At 32.7% G+C, this 13,068-nt stretch overlaps 1 protein-coding gene across 2 annotated transcripts in view; it reads left to right on the top strand.

Annotated features, from left to right (window-relative positions):
• Positions 1-13,068, top strand: part of LOC133328130 (AP-1 complex subunit beta-1-like) — a 363,610-nt gene extending 350,542 nt beyond the window's left edge. The window contains exons 1-5 of one of the 2 annotated variants that reach the window (XM_061536686.1): positions 9,253-9,312; positions 10,077-10,202; positions 10,266-11,309; positions 11,373-12,197; positions 12,271-13,068. In XM_061536686.1, coding sequence (XP_061392670.1) covers positions 10,095-10,202; positions 10,266-11,309; positions 11,373-12,197; positions 12,271-13,059 — 2,766 coding nt within the window. In that variant the 5' untranslated portion in view covers positions 9,253-9,312; positions 10,077-10,094 and the 3' untranslated portion in view covers positions 13,060-13,068. Of the gene's footprint in view, positions 1-9,252; positions 9,313-10,076; positions 10,203-10,265; positions 11,310-11,372; positions 12,198-12,270 lie in introns of those variants that run through there. The other variant, XM_061536685.1, reaches the window with a different exon arrangement.

Raw genomic sequence — 13,068 nt, 5'->3', positions numbered from 1 at the left:
TAGTTTGTCATATACTTTTGTACATTATAAAGGGAGGAGACACTTTCAGTAATTTCAGGCATGCCTCTTTATGTTGCATTGTATTAAATGCCATTTTTAAAGGAGTTAAATTTGCGATTAAACTTAAATATGGCTCTAACACATTTATTTACATTTAACAATGCCAACTCAGCAAGCCACGCCTGAAGTCTTGCTATGTGCCACCTCTCCCTAAGATATCTGCAACTAAAAAACCAGAACCAATCCAATTTCATTATTCAATATTCGTTTACACTTACAGTGATAAACAACTGTATCATAGAGAGCGTTTAGACTACTACATCCACTCGATTTCAAACGCCAATTCCATAGCGTATACGTCACGTTAATCCTGTTCACAAATCCAGTGGATTATATTCGACGTATACGATATGGAATTGACATTTGAGTTCGAGTGGATTCCGTAAATATACACGCACTTACAGATTATGGTGAATACTCTTAGGTCATGTTTACATTCGAGCAAACAGAATATACTAAGATGAAGAACAAAAATCAACTCTGTGTGTACTCGATTTTACGTGACGTATACGTTAGGGAATTGACGTTTGAATTCGAGTGGACATAGTAGTCTAAACACGATCTTATATTGAACATCTAAAATATAAACATCAACCAAGAAAAAATTCCATTGTATTTAAATTTGTATATTTTACATGTATTAATAAATAATAAAAAAAAAACTAAATATTAAATACAAAATCTTAAAAAAGAAAAAAACATTAATCATTTGTTGTTATTTATTATTACTATTATACATTTAATAAATTAAATACTGTTTTACATTAAACAACCAAAAAATATTAATATGTATACATACTTATATATACTTATACAAAAACAATATTTTATGCTAAACAATTTTAAATAAAAACAAATATTTGAAATCAACAGAAAAAAGAGAAACTATTTGCAACTTATACCAAAGAAAACAAAAAAAAAAACAAAACAACCAATAAAACCCCAAACCACAAAATGAAATGTTGACATTTGACTCAAAAAAGTAAATAATTAAGAACAAGAAGAAACAAAACTCACCTAGTGATTATATAAAAAAACACAATATTATTTATCATACAATCCGATATCTATTAATAAGGTCAGCCAGCAAGCAAAAGCTGTCAGCTGTTTTTTTCTAAGTCTAATATTAAAAATTTTGACTTTGTTTATGTTTTGATAATGAACGTCAATTCACAATAATGAATTTTTAAAGCAAGCTTGAGTAGCAGCTGATATCCAACTGGTCTCCCTGGGTGACGTTATTAATAGGCCTTGATACAACCATTTTTTATGGTGGCGATCAAGGTCTATTAATAAGGTTATACAGAAAGATCAGCTGCATATGAGCTATTTCTCAAGTCTGCTGTCAAAAATCCATTATTGTGAATAATTTCAATTTTTGAGAACGTAAACAACGTCGAGATTTCTGACATTTAATAATATCTGTTTTTCGCTTTTTGGGTGACCTTATTAATAGGTCATGGTGGCGATTTTAATTGTTTTAGTTATCAAGTTAAGGTGGCTTGAGAGAAAGTGATTTGTTACATATATTCTTGAATGAATGTAACTATCAAACAGAGTACTGTATTGAAATTCAAACAAACCACATATAAGGGGACCCCCCCCCCCCCCCATTCTCGGGGTCAAAATTTTTGTTGATATAATTCGAATCTATACTGATTAAAGAATGTCTCTACAAAATTTCAAGTGAAAATCTCAAGAACTCTCGAAGATATATCCGATTTATTGTGTCAGCATCAAGTGGCGGCTGAAGGGCTTCTCAAACTTTAAACGCGTTTTTCTCTAAACATTTTTTTGCGAATGGCGGGCATGATAACTCAAAAACTAATAACCCAATCGGTTCCAAATTTTGCAACATTTCTCTGGGAGTGTACAGCTCTCGTATGAACTAGGATAAAGCCAATCGGTGAAGATCTTCCTTATTTTTTAACTTGGTTTTTTTTAAAAAAATTGGCGATTTTCCTAAAATATTTTTTCAAAGGTCCACCATTTTGTTAATTTTAGAGCGAAGTCAATAATCCTAGTTCATACGAGAGCCAGACATGTACTCTTTCTAACACCGTTGGAATTTTCGGATTCCGATGTTCCGGTGAGGAGTTATCATGCCCGCCATCAAAAATAAGGACTTTTCTTTAATTACAAAAAACAAAACAATAACAAACATTTTTTGTAAATTATTTTTCTTCTCTTTAAAATCTTCAATTATATATGTGCAAAGTTACAAACCCTAACAAGCATTGGTATTGATTTACCAGCCCATTGAAAATCGTGAAAAATTAAAATCGAGAATGGGTGGGGCTCCCATAATGCCCGTATAGACTATGCCTCATCTAACTCGACGGGATTTCTAAATTGAAATACTAAATCCTAGCTGTTTAAACGCAATTTACATTTGAACTTTTTACCGGGTTAACCTACTCTATGAGGATTTATTTGACATATATTCAATGGAATTGACAATTGAAACCAACTGGGTTAACGAAATCTGGTACAATGTAAACGTATTTTTAGAATAGTATAAAAATTATATAAATTTGCCAGTCAGCTGTTATTTGTTTACGTGTACATTCACATTTTTATAATTATAATAGGAATTCCTCTCCATGTTTTGTTAAACGTCATTTACATAATAAATTTTTGCAGGGTAAACTACTTTATTTGACAAATATGCAATAAAATTGACAATTTAAAACCACTGGTTTACTTAATCCAGTATTTTAAAGCGAAGATCTTTTAGGAGAAATTATGCATATTATTGTGGTGCAAATGCAGTGTTGTATTGCAAATGTACGCAAATATCAGCTGATTGACATGATTAAAGGTATGTGTAAACAATTAGGGTGTATATCTGGATTTTTGTTAATCGAGTCGGTTTAAAATCGTATATGGAAATGTGCACATATGTAAACGCCAAGCAAATTCTTATCCAGTTGATTTTATTTGATGTACACATTATGGAATTGACATTTTTTCATCTTTATTTAATTTCAAATGGAGAAGGTTAGCTAAACCTTTTCATTTATTGATTTTTTATGCAAACATGTGTAAACATCTTATTTTGTGTAACGTTTACACAAAACAGTATTGGAAACAATTTATTTTTATTTCTATACTGTACAGAACAATGCTCTGCATATTTTTTGAAAGACCACCTTACACTTGAATAGTTAGCTTTTTGTTTTTTTTTTTAATTATTTTCTTATTAAAACATTAAAATTAGATATGCACCTTGTAATAAATAAATTTTTTCTTTTGTAAATACACAATTTTTTTTCTCACATTAAATGTTTCTTTTAATCCAAACAGAAACAAACACGCTCATAAAACAATTTAAGAAAACCCCCCTCCTCCCCACAATCTCAATAGAACGATCAGCTGATAACAATTGTTAATTTTTATCAGACACCCACCCAAAAAATTTGCTAAACTACCAACTACTATGCAAATAATAAATACTAATACTACAAATAGACATATCTACAGACAACAAATCAAGAAACAAGAATACTGCAATATTTTAGATACAAATTTTAAAAATAAACCGAAAGAAGTAAGAACTAAATAAATACAGTAATATTTAAAGTTTTATTGTGTAATTTAACAAAACGACAACAGTTTAAATAACAACAAAAAATCAGCCCTGTAACAATCTTCCACCAATAAACAAAGAAATAGTTATACGTACATCACTAATGAAAATTTAAAAACAAAAATACAATGTGACATTAGCAAAAAATGTCAAAATGACATATAATGAAATTCCTATATATTTGAGCATATTTGGATGATATCTTAATGAAATATAAGATTGCTGAACCACCAACAACATAAATATATTTATATTATATTAAATGATGATTAATCATAAAACACGTTCGGTGTTTTAAGTTTTTTTGGAACAGTAGCATGTCAATTTGACGTGTCGCCATACAGCAATATTAGTTACTATTTAAAATGTGACGCACGTTAAAAGTCATGGCCATGGCACAATGAATAGTAGTCCATTAGCGCAACTGATGTTCCGCTAATTGATTAACTGTCAAAGTGGGTAATTTCTACTTGAATTCGATGTGCAGTGTTGCCAACCATTTGAAATATTACATGGAAAATTTTGACAGATAATCGAGACAAAAAGAAAGATTGTTATTGTGATACATCACTTTATTATTGCATCATGGTCATGGCTTAAATTTGCAGAGTACATTTACATGTTTTAAGTCCTCAATTATTTGGCATAAATAAAGTACGTTTAGATTTGCAAAATTCACCTAATCTCAAATATGAATTCCATACACATGTCAAATAAATTTATTGACGTATGGCATTTGACAAAATCTATTAATTGGGTCGTCCAGGGAAACCAGCTTCTCTCAAGTTTACTGTCAAAATCCATTATTGTGAATTGACTTCCATGATGAAAACGTAAACAAAGCCCATATTTTTGACATTATACTTGAGAATTGACAGCTGACTTTCGCTAGCTGACCTTATTAAAAGTTTTATCAATAAGGTCATCTTGGAAGACCAGCATGATATTAGCTGCCTCTCAAGTTTGCTGTCAAAATCCATTATTGTGAATTGACATCCATTATGAAAACGTAAACAAATTTTTGACATTAGACTTGCAAATAAACAGCTGACTTTCGCTAGCTAAGTGACCTTATTAATAGATCTTAGTTTACAAGGACCTTTGTCTTAGAATGCCTTAATCATGTTCACATATCCAGTGGATTATATTTGACGTATACGCTATGGAATTGATTGGAATCTAAATGTACGTTTATTTTAATATGTCAAATAAATGCAGTATTGTCATAAAAATCCTCTGTCATATGTATATAAATATATTTGTGTTGTAAATCAAGGTGCGTTCATATCAGCAATAAACTATAAAGTTTTATTTTTGACAAAACACTCTACAAAGCAAAAAAAGAACAAACGGAAAGTAATAAAAATAATGCAAAAACAGTACTCAGCGTGTTATTTTTAATTGTTTTCAAAAGACTGATTTATTTTATGGAATTTCAAATGGAATTATTTGATTATTTGAAAATAAAAATGTACCTTAATCAAAACTAAAAACACAGATACACAGCAAATGTCCTATGAAATTAAAAAGCAACAACAAAAACAGAGTACCATTTATAAAAGATTCCAATCAGAATGAAAAAAAATATTCAGATACGTTTATGACTGTCAATATCAAGGTCCAGGAAGATCAGCTGCAAATCATATGCTTCTGAAATTTCCTGTCATTATTGTGAATAGACTTTACAATATAAAAACGAAAATAACACGATCTATTAATAAGGTCACCCTGCTAGCGAAAGTCAGCTGTTTTTCCCAAGTCTAATGTCAAAAATTTGGACTTTGTTTACGTTTTCATAATGGAAGTCAATTCACAATAATGCATTTTGACAGCAAACTTGAGAGGCATCTGGTATACAGCGGGTCTCCCTGGATGACTTTATTAATAGACCTTGGAAAATAACCTGCAAATTTTTGACATTTAACCGGAGCAAAAACAGCTGTTTTCTAATTTTCATTGATTCCCAGGTGACCTTTGTAAACAAGATCAAAATCATTAAAACAAAGTTTTCACTAGAGTTTTTTTCAAAATTATGATTCCAAAAACTGACAGATATAAACGTAGCCTGATGTTTTACCAATTACAGCCACAAACGTATAAGGTGAGTTCAGTAATAAATACACAACCAACTAAATATGTATATCTACTCTGACTAAGTATTGTATTTTCGATAAATATAAAAATTTATTTATGTATTTTTTATTGAATCAATTTATTAAACTTAAATACACACACATATATATTAATAACAACAAAAACAAAAGTATTTTTCCTATTGGTTTTTATAAAATAAAATGAACTACTTCAACATGATATTAAGAAAAATAGATAAAACAAAATAAAATAAAACCAAAAATAAAAAACTATAAACATTTAATTGAAATAAAGCATTTGTTTGTTAAAAATATGAAAGAAATGCGAACAGTGGTGTTTTATTTGAGAAAAGTGGGTAAATACATCTTAGGTGGTAAATACAAGGTATGGTAGCTATTGTCAACAAATAGAAAATACACCTCTGTCTTGAGGCTTGTTATGTCAGCACATGATGCAATAATAAGGTGATGTATCAAAACAAAACAGTTTGTTTTTGTCTCGACCATCTGTCAAATTTTTCCTTATAATATTTCAAGGGGAAAGAAAATGTTGATACCGATTCATCCAACAAAATTTAAATTTTTTCCCTATGGAAGTCAATTCACAATAATGGATTTTGACAGCAAACATGAGAGACAGCATTATACCATGAATAAATATTCTGAAGAAATTATACATATTGTTCATAAACCATTTTGATACAGCAAGAATTGAGTTCCTTTCATTTCAGTTTCTTTAAAATAGTATAATTAGGCTATGTTTAGACTACTAAATCCACTCGATCTCAAATGACAATTCCAGTGTATTATATTTGACGTATAAGCAACGGAATTGACATTTGAGATCGAGTGGATTTCGTAAATCTAAACGTACCTTTAGTTTGAACAAAAAATACAACTCTGTAGTGGTGTCATATTATGAATAATTTATGTAGGTTTCCAATAAAGGGTTTTTTTGGTTTTAGAATCCTTTTTTAGATCCATGTCCGATTGAGTATTGCAAAATCGAGCACTCTTCTTCACACTAACCTTTTTATGAAATGGTGCATTTCCAAATCCCAATGTGGCCGCTCTACATTCACGATAACCTTGCAAATTCTCCAATTGAGGTTTTTACTCGAGGCCACAGAAAAAAGTCGCAAAGCGTTTAATCACAAGATTTGGTACCAAATTGTTATGATCTCTTTTTTATTGAATTTTAAATTACAAAAATATATTTATTGCTCGTAACTTTTATATTTTGTAGAATCTGGTAATCAAACAGCTGATTAAATATCAGCTGATATTAATGGAAAATACATTACTGATTATTTTTTCTTATAAGAATATGCAAATACTCAGTAAGACAGCTGTTTCGTAAACCAAAAACATCCAGCAACAATTTCTAAAAATTATTGAGTACAATTTCTTGGAAGGTTTTCAAGATGAAAATGTCCAAGTTCAATTACAATTACTTACCGCTGTGGTATAATTTTTCTTGAAACGTCCCATGGTATAATATTTACAAGGTAGGACTTATACGGCATTTACATTAGAACTTTTTACAGGGTTTCAAAGGAATTGAAAATTTAAACCCACTCGGTTAACGAAATCCGGTTCAATGTAAACGTACTATTATCTACTATCTGATTACAATTTTTTCTCAAGATGGCTTGTCTATCAAATCCAAATATATATTTTGTAGTATTGTCAACCCAATTCATGTTTAATTGAAATAAATTAAAATTTAATTGAAATGACTTTTTAGCTCGTTCGTCGTTCAGGAAGTAATTGCTTTGTTATGGATGAAACAAACATTTCATGATATTCTCTATTCGATTTTAAGAAGGAATCATAGCATTTCATTAATTTTTTGGTTATGTATATTTTATATTTGACAGTAGAAGCCACTACCTACATAGTTGCTTTTTCGTTATTCACCTCAAGTTGTCCTACCTTGTACTATTGTACCATGAAACGATACTCATGAGCTGGTACAACATGATTTGTCATTGGCCACCTAAGATTCGAACAATCCCAATTTACGTTATCGTGGTTTTATTTACTGTGTCTTCTATTGTCAACTGATCCCGGCGCCACCAAGGAAGTGTTGGCTAATAAAACATTAATTTCGGAAGAAACTTATTTATTGAAAACAAAATTTTTGGATTTACAAATTATTGACATTAGCTCTGTCTGTTTACTCGATATTTGGTAACAATTGTTACCAAATGTTACTAAATGTTGTCTGTTTACCCAAAAATCCAGTAAAAGAGAGTCAAGTGAGAGAGCAAGTTTGACAGTTGAACAACAACAAACTTACTGGAGTTAACTGAAAGAATTTTATTCAGTAAGATTTTGCAAATTCAGTCAACTTCGGATCAGCTGTTTTATGACCAAACACAAAAATTATTCAAAACATTTTTTTAATTTGAACAGTTCAATTTCAGGTTAAGTTGTATAAAAATTACAGAAAATTAAAAAAATCGTAAGTAATGCAAAGTTTCATTAAATTAGAAACTAATTCCTTATATATTTTTAGGCAAGTTCCAGATAGATGACAATGTATAGATGCAGAAAGCTTAAATGTTCCCGGGGAACATACCAAATCATTTTTTCTTTTATTATTCATTTCATTTTTAATATTAAATGCAATACAAATAATTGTGTTCGTCCTTTGTTTCTTGTTTATTTTGGCGCAAATAAAATGTTTTCTTGAATCAGCTGTTTATTTGCTAAATCATACTAAATGTTGTCTGTTTGCTTTTTTCAGTATTATCGCAAAAGAGATAAAAAAGGATTACTCTCTGAACTAGAACTTACTGAATAAATGTTACTGGAAAAGTAACCAGACACACCTATTATATCCATTATTTCTGGCTCTTCAAAAATGGTTGCAAATTTTGGTAGTTTACTACCGTTTTTTGTGCAAAACCAGTGTTGCATTTTATTATTACTTTAATTTAGTACATGATTTAAAATAAATTGGAAATTATGTCATTTGGTATGATATATTTATCTTGATTTTACAAATAAATTAAGATAAGACAGATTATCTCCTTACAAGTTATAGAACGTTTACATTGTCCTGGATTTCGTTAACCAGTGAATTTTAATTGTCAATTCCATTGTATACATGTCAAATAAATCCTCATAGAGTTGGTTAACCCGTTAAAAAATTCTAATGTAAATGCCGTTTTATTGAGTAAGTATGCTGTTACTAGAAATATATTCTATGACAATGTCAATTCAAACCTGAAATCAATTTTTTTTACATTTTTTTTTTTTTTTGTGTTTTAAGTTATTGAATTTTTTTTTTACATTTAAAACCAACCAACGAAATCAATTGAACTAAGCAAAGTGAATTACATGAACTGCATAACGGTTGAGCATGAAATGCCACAGAATTTTGATATCAATTCACAGCGTATAGCACACCGTGTAACCATTTCATAGTGAATAGCACCACTGAACTCTATTGAATGAAGAACAAAAGTCGATCTCGTGATACCTACAACTAAATTGACGTGAAAAAAATCTTTATTCGTCATCTAAACAAATTCAATTCATAAAATTCGTACTAATATTAAGGTAATTTCTAATAAAAATTAAAGAAAAATATAATATAAACGATAAGGAATTGGAAAATATAAAAATTGCAATGGAAAAAAACGAACTAATTGACAAAAATTGCCGTTGAAAATTTTTGTGATAAGAACCTTTCATCAAAAGCGAACAAGATGAGACATGTATACGCCCCGCAAACTACTTTTTCCATGGAAGTCTATGGGAAATGCATTGGTATTTCGCCTTTTAATTAACACAATTAGTTGAATATATATCAAATGGCGTTCATTAACCCCCCGACGAAGAGATTTCGTTGGAATTTGGATGATAAGGAATAAAAAATATTTTGCTGGGCTTGGAAAAAATTGATTGGAGTGAATATATAATGGCTTGCGGGGTATTGCTGTGTATGTGTGTGTATTATGAGGGTATATGAAATCTTTTTTCTGCTACAAAAATTAGAATATTCTGCGTGTACATTCCTGCCCAATAATAGTCAATATTATGAAAATATTGAATTTACTGCAGAGGACATTTCAATAGGTAAAATTCAGATATAGGCAAGGATATTTTTGGACCTAGAAAGTTATGGAGAGGAATCTTTTTAAAATCACATTACAAAATTGAGCTTTATGCCTTCATAGGGCGAACATTTTTTATGTATGTCGGTCCCCATTGCAACATTGAAGACCGGGTATTATTTCGAAATCAATTGATCCACGGCCGGTTTCCATTACCTTATCTTTTTTAATATTTGGTTACTAATAATTTTTCATTTTCCCCTTTAGTAAATCAGCAGCATAAAGATGACCGACTCCAAATATTTTTCCACCACCAAAAAGGGTGAAATTTTCGAATTAAAATCTGAATTGAATAATGACAAAAAGGAAAAGAAAAAAGAAGCTGTCAAGAAGGTAAACCAACATATTTATGAAGTTTATATAATTCTAAATATTGTTTTTTACATTCCAATCTAGGTCATTGCCAGTATGACCGTTGGCAAAGATGTCTCTGTCCTCTTCCCCGATGTTGTAAATTGCATGCAAACCGATAATTTGGAACTGAAAAAATTGGTCTATTTGTATCTTATGAATTATGCAAAATCTCAACCGGATGCTGCCATTATGGCTGTCAACACCTTCGTTAAGGATTGTGAAGATTCAAATCCATTGATTCGAGCTTTGGCTGTACGTACAATGGGTTGTATTCGTGTTGATAAAATTACCGAATATCTATGTGAACCATTGCGTAAATGCTTGAAAGATGAAGATCCCTATGTACGCAAAACAGCCGCTGTGTGTGTTGCCAAGCTGTATGACATTTCTGCCTCAATGGTGGAGGATCAAGGATTTTTGGATCAATTGAAAGATCTGTTATCCGATTCGAATCCCATGGTTGTGGCAAATGCCGTGGCGGCCTTGAGTGAAATTAACGAATCCAGTCAATCGGGACAGCCGTTGGTGGAAATGAATTCGGCCACCATTAATAAATTGCTTACCGCTCTCAATGAATGTACCGAATGGGGTCAGGTGTTTATTTTGGATTCTTTGGCAAACTACAGCCCTAAGGATGAACGTGAAGCCCAATCCATATGTGAACGTATTACACCACGTTTGGCCCATGCCAATGCTGCCGTGGTCTTGAGTGCTGTCAAAGTTTTAATGAAACTCTTGGAAATGCTTTCAAATGATGGAGATTTTTGTGCCACCTTGACCAAGAAATTGGCACCACCATTGGTTACTCTGCTCTCATCCGAGCCAGAGGTACAATACGTAGCCTTGCGTAACATCAATTTAATTGTACAAAAACGTCCCGATATTTTGAAACATGAAATGAAAGTGTTCTTTGTGAAATACAACGATCCGATTTATGTGAAATTGGAGAAGCTGGATATTATGATACGCTTGGCCAATCAAAGTAATATTGCTCAGGTGTTGAGTGAACTTAAGGAATATGCCACCGAAGTTGATGTGGATTTTGTAAGGAAGGCTGTTCGGGCCATTGGACGATGTGCCATTAAGGTGAGATTTAAAATTCCTTAACCTTTTTATTTTTTAATATAATTAACCTATTTCTTATCACAGGTTGAGGCCTCTGCCGAACGTTGTGTCTCCACCCTGCTGGAACTTATCCAAACCAAAGTCAACTATGTGGTCCAAGAGGCCATTGTAGTCATCAAGGATATTTTCCGTAAATATCCCAATAAATATGAAAGCATCATCAGCACTTTGTGTGAAAATTTGGACACTTTGGATGAACCCGAAGCCAGAGCTTCCATGGTATGGATTATTGGTGAATATGCCGAACGTATTGACAATGCCGACGAATTGTTGGATAGTTTCTTGGAAGGTTTCCAAGATGAAAATGCTCAAGTTCAGCTGCAATTACTTACCGCTGTGGTGAAGCTGTTCTTGAAACGTCCTTCAGATACCCAAGAGCTTGTGCAACATGTTTTGTCATTGGCCACCCAAGATTCGGATAATCCTGATTTACGTGATCGTGGCTTTATTTACTGGCGTCTATTGTCAACTGATCCCGCTGCCGCCAAGGAAGTGGTATTGGCCGATAAGCCATTGATTTCGGAAGAAACTGATTTGTTGGAACCCACATTGTTGGATGAACTCATCTGTCACATTAGCTCCTTGGCTAGTGTTTACCACAAACCACCCACAGCCTTTGTTGAAGGTCGTGGGGCTGGTGTACGTAAATCATTACCCAACAGGGCTGCAGCTAGTGGTGAAGGTGGTGATGCTGGTGCAGCAGGAGCTGGTGGAGAGGCCATGGTTATACCCAATCAAGAATCGCTTATTGGTGATTTACTCTCCATGGACATAAATGCACCATCTATGCCAGCAGCTGCACCCACAGGCATGGGTGTTGATTTATTGGGTGGTGGTTTGGATATTTTGGTAAGTTTTTTTCAGTGGAAATGTGAAACCAAAGCCATTTATTTCAATTTCATTTTTTTGTTTTGTCTTGCAGCTCGGTGGTCCCCCTGCTGAAACCGCATCGGCCGGTGCCAGCAGCCTTTTGGGTGACATATTTGGCCTTGGTGGCGCCGCCTTAAATGTGGGTGTACAAATTCCCAAAATTGTTTGGTTACCAGCGGAAAAGGGCAAAGGTTTGGAAATCCAAGGTTCATTCTCTCGACGCAATGGTGAAATTTTCATGGACATGAAATTCACCAACAAAGCCATGCAACCCATGAGCGGTTTTGCCATACAATTGAACAAGAACAGTTTTGGTTTGGTACCCGCTCAGCCACTACAAGTTGCCCCCTTACCTCCCAATCAATCGACCGAAGTAACCCTTAATTTGGGTACCCAAGGTCCAGTACAGCGCATGGAACCCCTGAACAATTTACAGGTGGCTGTTAAAAACAATATCGACATTTTCTATTTTGCCTGTCTGATTCATGGTAATGTCCTATTCGCCGAAGATGGCCAGCTGGACAAGCGTGTGTTCCTCAACACCTGGAAAGAAATACCCGCCGCCAATGAAGTTCAATATTCATTGAGTGGTGTTATTGGCACCACCGACGGCATTGCCTCGAAAATGACCACCAATAATGTTTTCACCATTGCCAAGCGTAACGTTGAAGGTCAAGATATGCTCTATCAGTCATTGAAGCTTACCAACAATATTTGGGTATTGCTTGAGTTGAAATTACAACCCGGTAATCCTGATGCAACATTGAGCTTAAAATCACGTTCCGTGGAAGTGGCACCAATGATATTTGCTGCCTATGAAGCTATCATACGTTCCCCTTAAATTTATTAA

The sequence above is a fragment of the Musca vetustissima genome, unplaced genomic scaffold (assembly GCF_032173495.1).
Source record: "Musca vetustissima isolate MV318-11 ecotype Yass unplaced genomic scaffold, APGP_CSIRO_Mvet_v1 utg2661, whole genome shotgun sequence".
NCBI classification, from domain to species: Eukaryota; Metazoa; Arthropoda; class Insecta; order Diptera; family Muscidae; genus Musca; species Musca vetustissima.
This window is presented reverse-complemented; position numbering and strand designations above follow the sequence as displayed.